This window comes from Gossypium hirsutum, chromosome D12, assembly GCF_007990345.1.
Source record: "Gossypium hirsutum isolate 1008001.06 chromosome D12, Gossypium_hirsutum_v2.1, whole genome shotgun sequence".
NCBI classification, from domain to species: Eukaryota; Viridiplantae; Streptophyta; class Magnoliopsida; order Malvales; family Malvaceae; genus Gossypium; species Gossypium hirsutum.
In genome coordinates this window covers 34736499-34746362 of record NC_053448.1, presented here as the reverse complement: position 1 = coordinate 34746362, position 9864 = coordinate 34736499, and the positions used below count along the sequence as shown (strand labels likewise).

At 35.9% G+C, this 9864-nt stretch overlaps 1 protein-coding gene across 15 annotated transcripts; it reads left to right on the top strand.

Annotated features, from left to right (window-relative positions):
• Nucleotides 1-2292: 2292 nt before the first annotated feature.
• Nucleotides 2293-8745, top strand: LOC107945515 (protein HEAT INTOLERANT 4). Of its 15 annotated transcripts, none has more exons than XR_005921527.1 (16): nucleotides 2293-2811; nucleotides 3200-3238; nucleotides 3348-3401; nucleotides 3537-3600; nucleotides 3924-3982; nucleotides 4664-4788; nucleotides 4987-5046; nucleotides 5265-5312; nucleotides 5640-5698; nucleotides 5814-5893; nucleotides 6645-6683; nucleotides 6897-6959; nucleotides 7045-7092; nucleotides 7176-7304; nucleotides 7641-7810; nucleotides 8138-8745. XR_005921527.1 is itself a non-coding variant. In XM_041106587.1 (15 exons), the coding sequence occupies exons 1-15, from the start codon at nucleotides 2635-2637 to the stop codon at nucleotides 7659-7661; spliced, it is 1065 nt and encodes a 354-aa protein (XP_040962521.1). In that variant the 5' UTR covers nucleotides 2293-2634; the 3' UTR covers nucleotides 7662-8672. The 15 variants fall into 15 exon arrangements, 11 of the variants coding, with proteins under 11 accessions (XP_040962521.1, XP_040962524.1, XP_040962522.1 ...); XR_005921525.1 differs by having other exon boundaries at nucleotides 2298-2811; nucleotides 7624-7810; XR_005921526.1 differs by having other exon boundaries at nucleotides 2298-2811; nucleotides 7624-7970.
• The last annotated feature ends 1119 nt before the right edge of the window (nucleotides 8746-9864 follow it).

Here is a 9864-nt window from a genome sequence, read left to right as displayed (position 1 = left end):
GCGATAGTAGCAACGATCAACAAGATGTCCTGCTTTGCCACATAACTGACATTGAATTCTTGAATTAGAGAAGCACCCCCTCCCACGCCCCCGAGAAGCAGACGCTGGTCTATAAGCAGGCATCGAGTTATTATCAGCAGAAGTCTCTGAACTTTGATGAGAGACCACATTTGCCGAGCTAGAAATGTCACAATTGATAACCTGCTGACGTGTTTCAGTATCAAGGAGCATGGAGGTGACTCCTTGAACTGTGTAGGGAACTTGACTAGTTGTAACAATAGAAATCACAGATTCATATTCAGAAGGCAGCCCATTGAGAATTGCTGTGACATGCTCATGTTCACTAATGACTTCACCGCAGCTGGCTAGATTATCACAGCAGCTTTTAACTTTCATCAAGAAATCCTTCATACTCGCATCACCCTTGCGTTGAGAGTGCAAGGATCTGCGATAAAACATCAGTTTGGATGTGGTTTTACTGCCATATAAAGTGACAATGGCATTCCAGATTTTAGCACTGGTGTCCATACCAATGAGATGAGGTAGGACAGTTTGACTGATTGAAGAAAGTAGCCACGACGCAAGCGCACTGTCTTGCTGTTCGAAGCGCTCAAACTCCGGGTTTACACGAAGACCACCATCATCATCAGGGACAAACTGGATGGGAGGAGCTTGCTACGTATCCAAGAACCCTTGAAGTTTATGCGCTTTTAGTGCCAACAGAACCTGTTGCCGCTACAACAGATATGTATCATCATTAAGAAGAACACTAATCTTCTTTGTAGAGAATAACCTATTGTCAACGACTCCATCAGGTGCACTACATGCCATTGCAACAAGAGAGAAAAAAAAAACTGCACAGCGAACAAACTTAACCAAACGGAACCAGGATCGGACCTAAAGCTGATACCATGTTAAACTATAACAAGAGCAAAGAAACAAGAAGCTGAGAAGAATAATATTTTTCATATCGTAAACATGCAGACGTTTGCATGCTTTTATACACAGATGAAGGCAAAAATTGACGTAACCAAATAACTGCTGATTAACTATTATCAGCTTAACAAACTAACTGCTTTTGCAGTTACAAGCAGTTACAAACTAACAGCAGTATTACTCTTAACAAATACCACCTCAAGCGTGCTCAGGACAGGGTGAAGCAAATGGCTAATAGACATCGCAGTGACCGTGAGTTCCAAGTGGGAGACTTGGTGTTTCTTAGGCTGCAACCCTACAGACATACCTCAGTTCGAAAGGTCCTCAATCAGAAGTTGGCTCACCGATTTTTTAGGCCTTTCCCGGTGTTGGCCAAGGCTGGATCAGTGGCCTACAGACTTCAGTTACCACCAGGATCACGCATTCATTCAACTTTCCATGTGTCCCAATTGAAGAAACATATAGGCAGTCACACTGTCCAGGCTACCTTACCCTTAATCAGTCCTGATGGAGCTTTGGCAAAAGATTCTGTCCGTAATAAGAATGTAAAGGGCTACGGTTATGAAAAGTTTTGAACTGTTTTCTCCTTCTCTGCAATTCTCTCGTGCTCTCCTCTCTGCTTCTTCTTTTTTTTCTCTCTTCTCTCTCGTGCTTCGGTTATTTGGTTGGTAACATATTATTCTCTTACACTCACGTAATTTCAGAAACCATAAATACAATACTTACTATACATATTTTATATTATTATTTATTGAAAAAAGATGTAGCTTTTAAGTTTTATTATTTTAACATTTCAATTTTCAAGTTTTATGACTTACTTTTCCAGATTTTGTGACCTCTTCACTTCATGGCTTCAGTCTTAGTTGTTCATCTTCTCTTGTTTCTTTTATCTCTTTTTGCTTTCAAATTTTCATAAGCTTTTCAGTTAACCTTTCATTTTCATATCCTTTTCATTTCCTTTTAACCTTTCTTGTTTATAGTTCTACCTTTCAAACCATTTTCAAAAGTTCAAAATAAAGTAAACGAAACTTTGTCGGCGGTGGTGCAGCTTGAGATGGTGGCCGGCCAAAGCATAGAGATGAAGCAGATGGTGAAGGGACAAAGGCATTTTGCCTTTTTTTATTCGCTTGGATCTGTTTTTTGGGCTAGGAATAGTCATTGGACCGGTTCCAACTATTAAGATAAAATGGATTTTTTAAAGGTTTGAACCGGAATAATTTAAACCTAAACACAAAATCAGTTAAGTCGATTTCATCCGGTTTAAAAGGGTTATTCCCCGGTTGGCGGTTCAAATGGTTATCACTGAAGGCAGTTTAATTTACCAGGATAAATTGCTGACTCACAGTATTTTTAGCCAAAATCTATACACTAGAACTAGAATTTGTATTCCCGTCTTGCCCGGCCCTTGATCAAATCCTTTTGAAAACAAATTCAATCAACCCCTTCAATTTTAATTACCTCCGCTCCGCCTTTCCCCATCCCAAAAGAAGGACAAAAAAGACCCCTCAAATTTTGGTAGATCAATACCGCGTTGGATTAACGCTCAAAAAAGAAAAAGAAACAAAGAAAAAAGAAACCAAAAAACAATAATCCAGAAGGCGCCTTGTTCTTCTCCATATATTAAACACTTACACGAATCTGCTTTGCCATTGCCATTGCCTTTGTTGTTTTTTGTTGTTGTATTTGGACATTAATCAAATGAGGAAGGGCGGTAAGAGAAAATCCACCTCTCAGAAACAAGAGACCGAAGTAAAAGCTTCGTCTTCTTCGCAAGAGAATCAGAAGGAGAACCATAAACTTGCTTCCCAAGCTAAGCGTGCTAAGACCTCCAAGCCTCAACCCCAGCTTGAGTACTTTGAAGATAAGCGTAACTTGGTATAAAATTTTCTTTCATTTGAGTCCAGGTTTTGAATTTGTTTGTTTACGATTCTAATTTTTTCTAAATAGGATTGCCTTTAGGGTTGTTTCTTTTATGAGTTCACTGTTTTCGTTTATATAATATCTGAACAATTACTAGGTTAAGAGACTTAGGTTATCTGTTGACTTTTCAAATTTGAATTCTGAACTGTTAGTTTTGGATAACATCGAAGTTACAAATTTAAGTTGTGTTGCGATTGCCTTCTTATGTGAAGATTAGAGTTGAAATGGATACAAATTTTTAGCTTAAATAATTGTTTTTTGAGATGATTAGTGAGGAAAGTCGTGCTTTATCGTTGATGTTTTGGATCCATTTCGATGAAAATTGTCCATTTGCATTGTGTAGGAGGATTTATGGAAAGCTGCATTTCCTGTTGGAACAGAGGTTGGAATTTTGAGTTTGTCATGCTTGATTTTTTTGGTTTTGGTTAGTCTGATTTTGATGGATTCAAGTTCTGTTGCTTACATTTCGTTTTTCTTTTGTTGTGTGGCAGTGGGATCAATTGGACAGTGTTTACCAATTCAACTGGAACTTTTTAAATCTAGAAGTCAGTTGAAAAACTTCTTTCTTTTTTTCTCTCTGGTCTCATCTTTAGTTGCTAGCTTGCTGCTTTTGTTTTCCCCAAGTATCGTGCAAATTTGGTTCAGAGCTAACATGTTTTTACTGTTCTGTTTCAGGTCAGGAGGCATTTGAAGAGGGGGGGAGGCTATATGGGAAGAAAGTTTATCTCTTCGGTTGCACAGAGCGTAAGTAGTTCACTACTTTGGTCCTAGTATTTTGCACCTTTATATGGACAATTTTCATTTTCCCTAAGGGGAAATGGGTTTTTTATGCCATTGGTTGCATTATATTTTTCTGTTATTTACTTTTTATTGTCTTTGAAAAGAAAGAAAGAAAGCGTGTGTGTTGTTATCTGATTTATGCTAAGCTCCCGTTAAGTTCTATTTTTGGAAAAAATGAAGTTTCAATTTCTTCTGACTTGGAATAATGAAGTTTCAATTCCTTCTAACTTGTCCTTGTTTCCCATCCATTACACTTCATTAATTTTAGTGTTTTTCTGTTTGTGTAGCTCAATTGGTTCCTTACAAGGGAGAAAACAAAGTCATTTGTATACCTGTGGTTGTGGCTGTAAGTTGTCTAACATGGTTGTGAAGGGCTTAATGTTTTTCATGTTAAGTTGCTTCTTCTTTATCTTGGGATGAATGGATAAAGTGATTACAGGCATCTTTTATGCTTAAGGCTTACTCAGTAGTATCTATATGTAGCTTTGAAGTTATATATTCACTTTGCTCATTCCATTTTAACATTTTCCTTTGATGAATCTGCGCGGCTGTTCTTTTGAGGTGCACTTATCAAGCTTAGAACTCACAACTTCAGGCTTTTGCCTCTGGATAAATGGTTTCTTCCCTTCACCTCTAAAGGTGTGGGCATGATGTTAGACATTTGGCTTTTGATGACCATCTCACGATACATGTTATGGAATGATATTGAACTGTTTTCCATAGATACTTTTCTCAATGCAAAGAGCCATTTCGATCTGTTATATTTTTCTTTTGATGGAAGGGTTAAATTGGATCATATTAGCAACAGTCTAGAATGTTGAGTTAAAATATTCCTTCAATTTAGTTTTCTTTTATAATCCATAAGCAAGAAGCTTTGTTGTCTTGGCAGTGGTTTGTTATTTTCTGTGTTTGCAATGTCATATTATTTATGGTTTATGAGATTAATTTGTTTGAAACAGTTCTTTTCACTATGATCTAGTTGTATTTTCTTATTGATTAATCTTTGACCTTTGGTGGTCTTTTTCAGGTTGTCTCTCCTTTCCCACCTTCAGATAAGATCGGTATTAACTCAGTGCAGAGAGAAGCTGAAGAGATTGTTCCAATGAAACAAATGAAAATGGACTGGGTTCCATATATTCCACTTGAGAATAGGTACTCAGTATTTATCCATTTTTCCCTTTTTGATCAGATTTAAAGCTAATATTGAAAGGAATCATTTAATTTAATTCATCTATATAATTGCCCAAGTCGAAAAATGAAATATCATCTACTTTTTGTTTTATTACTTTTGGGATTGAATTGATCTAAAGCCAACGTTTGATGTGATTGTACATTTTGATTCCGCTACAGAGACAGCCAAGTTGATAGGCTGCAATCTCAAATGTTCATCTTAAGTTGCACTCAAAGAAGGTTCAGTTGTGCAAACTGACACTGATAATCCTCATTAATGATTTTTTTCGCCTTATGCATGAGATGTCAACTAGAGCCAATTGATCACTGTGTCTTTATTTCAACTGATTTAGTTTCAGATTGTCAACTTAGGTCACATATGCTTCTCTTGGTTCTCTCTGGAAAAATTGCTATATTAAGTTTGACTTGTATATTGTATATTGTATACTTTGTATCAGACCTACCAAAACTGCACCTCCTTCCCCCGGGCTAAGCATTGGAATAAGGTTCGCTTTTTCTGTGAATTGTCAATGATTTCTAATCAGCTTGTTGTTGTGGCAATGTGTACACAGTTCACCAAATGAAATGCTGATGCTTGTTGAAAATAACAATATAGAACTTCTGGTCATCCACTTAGGCTTTGGCTCTTTCTGATCAATATTTATTCCATGTTTTGGACCTTTCCGTGTTGTATGGGTTTTGATGTTATTTTGAGCAGCCGTATGGGGATTTTTTTTTATTATATCATCTCTGCTTGAACGTGGAGTATATGTGTGTTTCAAATGCATGCATGTATTTCGGCTAACTTTCTGTATCTGAAATTTCTTCTGCAGGGTTGCTTTAAAACAAATGAAAATAGACCGTCTCAAGAAATATGAGTATTGTCTGCCTTGTAAGTTCTCTAGATATCTCTGCAACTTATATTCTGTAAAATATGAAAAATATCAGTGTAGAAAAAGGTAAAGAAAACCCTTATCGCTGTATTGTTTGGTATGCCCTATTGACAGATTTTTATCAGCCTTTGAAGGAAGATGAGCTTGAACAAAGCACCGAGGTTCAAATAATTTTTCCAGCGGCACAAAAGCCAGTAAGGTTTTTTTATTTCTGAAAGTTAATTTTGGCTGGTACTAGATTAATTTTGACTGGTACTAGACTTTCTGGATATTAATGGGTGGACGGAGTTGACTTTAGGGTTTGAGTTAGTCATGCTTTGATATATGAACTCTTACATTCAGTGTTGATGGAGTCTTTGTTTTAAGGTTCAAGGCACAAACAAAGGCAGTCTCATGAGTAAGAATCTAATCACTAAAAGGATTAGTAACATGCACACGTTTGAATTTGTACTATGTATGTATCTTTGACACTCCAATGATTAAAACTGGAAGGTCTGAAGTTCAAATCCTATGGAGGCTGAGGTCTCTATATGTACTAATTCGTTTTTTATACTTGTAATCTTAAGCATAGATGAACTAATAAATGTTTAAAAGTTGACTCTACACCTTTGCCTGATACAGAGATCAAGCATTGCTAAGCATCACTCTAGCGCTTAAGTTTCCTTCAGTTACAGGCATTATCTTTTTCTTATTAATTGCAAACTGTCCTGTTTTATCAAAATACAAAATTGAAAACAAAAAAGGTAGCCTATTCGAGCTGTGTGCTTTGCCCCTTAATAAAGTCCCTTAACTGTGAGGGGGTCTTAGATGCTTTTGCTAGATTGAGTTGTGCCTTAGTGTCTAGGCATTCCTTGACTACACTACTTGTGACCATTTTTTGATGGATAACTAAGGCTTATCCTGCGAAGTGTTATGAAAATTGATGCATCCTTTCTGGTCCTGCAGGTTTTTTGTGAATTTGATTGGGAGCTGGATGAACTTGATGTAAGGCACTCTTTCATTTTTATGTTACAGTCTAATCAGCATGATTTCTTTTGACGTTTGAAATATGTGAATTGGCAGCTTTATTTTTTTGTTTTTTAAAATTTTTCATTCCAGTTCCTTGTGCAGTAGAATTCAGTCAATCGGTCTAAGCTTTGGCTGTTATTTACTCCTGTTATAGAAATTTGGGACTAAACAATATCTACCAATTTTCAGGAGTTTACTGATCAACTGATTGAGGCAGACGAATTAGATAAAGATAAAAAAGATGCCTTTAAGGTGAAGTTCATTTAAAGATCCACAAATCAATTGTGGATTCATTTATTTATAACTAATTCAATCTGACATGTTATGGACTTTGTAGGAGTTTGTCAAAGAGAGAGTCAGAGAAGCAAAGAAAGCTAATCGGCAGGTATATTGTTGGCAACATTGCATCTTGACTTGCAAAAATATATTTGGTTAGGCTGATTAATTTGTGCCATTCCATTGTTACAGGCAAGAGAAGCTCGCAAAAAGGCCCTTGAAGAAATGAGTGAGGAAACCAAAGCCGCATTTGTGAACATGAGATTTTACAAATTCTACCCTGTTCCAACTCCAGATACTCCTGATGTATCAAATGTGAAGGTAAGGTTTTATGATTTACTCCTGATGTGATTATATATTTTGTTATGTTGTTTTGAGTACTAATTATTTCTCATATGGAGTTAATTGTATTCAATGTGAGCATATTTCTTTAAGTCATGATGTTCTTAATTATAGCTTGTTACATAATACATTAAGTTCTTTGGATTTCTTGGATAATTTCATCATAAAATGTGATTACATGGTCTGCTTTAAAATCTGAATGAATACATTTACCTGGTAATGTTGGTTAAGTTATAACAGTATGATCGACAAATATTTGAAAATATTATTTTTGTTGCTCTATGATTCTACTTTTCAGGCTCCTTTCATAAACAGGTATTATGGGAAGGCTCATGAGGTTCTCTAACGGAGTTTCCATTTAGGATGTAATGTAAGTTGTTGAGAGATGTTCTAAAGCCGTGCTGGCTTGCAAGAGTGTCATATCAGGCATGTATCTGTGACTCAGTATCTTTGGAAGCTTTCATCTGGTGTCCCATCAAAGTCAGGTATCTTAGGAGAAAGCTTTAAACCCCAAAGCTATTTAGATAATTTAATCAGATGATTGTCTCTTGACAATAGGAGGAATTTGTAGAATACTCTGATGAGGTTTTTCCGAAAAGTTTTGAATGACTTCTTATGGTCAGGAGCTAAAAGTTCTTCCCTTGAGTATGTCTTGGTTTTATCTACCTTATACGTCTGTTGTTCCGACTTAAATTGTACTATGAATAAATTCAATGAGAAAAAGACTAGCCAAATATAATTCTATTTCTGTTTTTAACTCCGTGAATCATATGGGAATCTCATGGTTTTTGAATGCCCTGTATTCTTACAAGGTAACTAGCTGGGGCTTTACATCCTTCTGATTCGAATAGAACAGTGATCTTCGGACCCCAAATGGAGAAGCAGCATGCTGTTCATCCTGTGTGATATGATATAACAGGTTCATGAAGTATGAATAACACAGGACATTACATTTGAGAGGAAATGCAACAAGGATAGAATCTCCGGTGGGGAAAAATCAATAGTATCATAACAGTGCGTATGAAAAGTGAGCAAATAAGCCACTGCAAGAATCATTGAGACACCAAACATCATTTGGCATTTCGACAGTGTGGGCCCTAAATTGAAAGATGGCACTGGCCACCGGCCGTTGGATCCGCGGGGGTTCACTATATTGAAATCAAAAGTCAAAGCATCATTTAGTGTTTCTGAAACGTTTGAGGTTATCTTAGGGGAAATATCGCAAAGAAAAAAAAAAGCAATTTACTATGATGTATTTGAGTGTGTTTTGCGTTTAAAACTGTTGTTTTCATGTGTATTTGACCGATTACCGAACACAAATTGAAATTAAAAATGCACCTAATCTAACGGTCAAACAAATCAAAATAATAGATCAGAACACTGAATTCTAAACCAAAAGCGATTTTTTGATGGCAAGTTTCGTTCGGTACTTGTTCTGATGAGGAATTAATCTTATTTTGGTTTCTTAGTGAGATACATTACCGTTGAAATGTCACAACATTTATGCTTGCTGAACTCGAGAAAAACGTTAGTAAGACTTTTAATAACTCCGCTGCCTTTCTAGTGGTCTGATTGAAAAAAAAATTACAGACATTTTGATATAGTTTTTTTAATTTAATTATTCTAATTAATATAATTTTTTAAATTAGTTATTGCAGTTAAAATTTTGTTAATTTACGAGCGAGTTGTTAACATGACATATATACCAATTAGATAACGTCTCTTGAAAACCAGAGATAGCATGGGTGTAACTCAACCCTGGAGAAAAAACTGAACACTCGCGGGAACGTTCTCCTCTGGCAAGATATATACCAATTACCCCAGCGCCGATATGAAATTAACTCTTGTACCAACATGATATTTGGTGACTCATGCTTCACCAACTCCAATAGTGCATATGTACATTCATGCTTACAGCGGCAACTTCAATTATATGCACGTATCCGAACTTCGCGGATTTCAATAATTGTCCAAATTATGCTTAGCCCATTTCAATAAGATATCTACCAATCTAATATATATAGTTGAGTTTTTAATCGAAAAAGGAAAAGTGACTTAGCTGTCATAGTTCATTGTTTGACGTTTGTCTTTGAAATACAGTGATACGTATAAAATCATTATATATAAGGAAGCAAATACAATGACGCAATTTAATTTGAGCAAGTTAAGATGTTTCCAGTTACAACTAACTAGAGCTGGCCAAACAAGTTTGAACTTGAAAGTCTGTTCGTGTTGGTCCGAATCCGTAATGGTTTAAGTCCGATAAATTTTGAGTCGTAATAGATTCGAGTTCGAGAAAATTTAAACCCAAAAAAGTTCGAGCTCGAGAAAATCTAAGCCCGATAGAGTTTGAGTCTGAGATCAATCTAGCCCAAGCCCGAGATAAATCTGACTCAAAGCTCGAAAAAGCATGACTTTATAGCTGAACAGTCATAATAGACATTAATAATTAATATAATTTTATGATATTACTTAAAATATAAATAAATGATAATTCGTTATTTTTTGAAAGTCTATGTATAAGCATTGCGTATTTATA

What these genes read in the sequence shown, in the direction of transcription:
- LOC107945515 (XM_041106586.1), top strand. Translation starts at nt 2,635, where the DNA reads ATGAGGAAGGGCGGTAAGAGAAAATCCACCTCTCAGAAACAAGAGACC. An exon ending in TTGAAGATAAGCGTAACTTG is followed by an intron (nt 2,812 to 3,199) that starts GTATAAAATTTT and finishes TGCATTGTGTAG; the next exon opens with GAGGATTTATGGAAAGCTGC. An exon ending in TATATTCCACTTGAGAATAG is followed by an intron (nt 4,789 to 4,986) that starts GTACTCAGTATT and finishes ATTCCGCTACAG; the next exon opens with AGACAGCCAAGTTGATAGGC.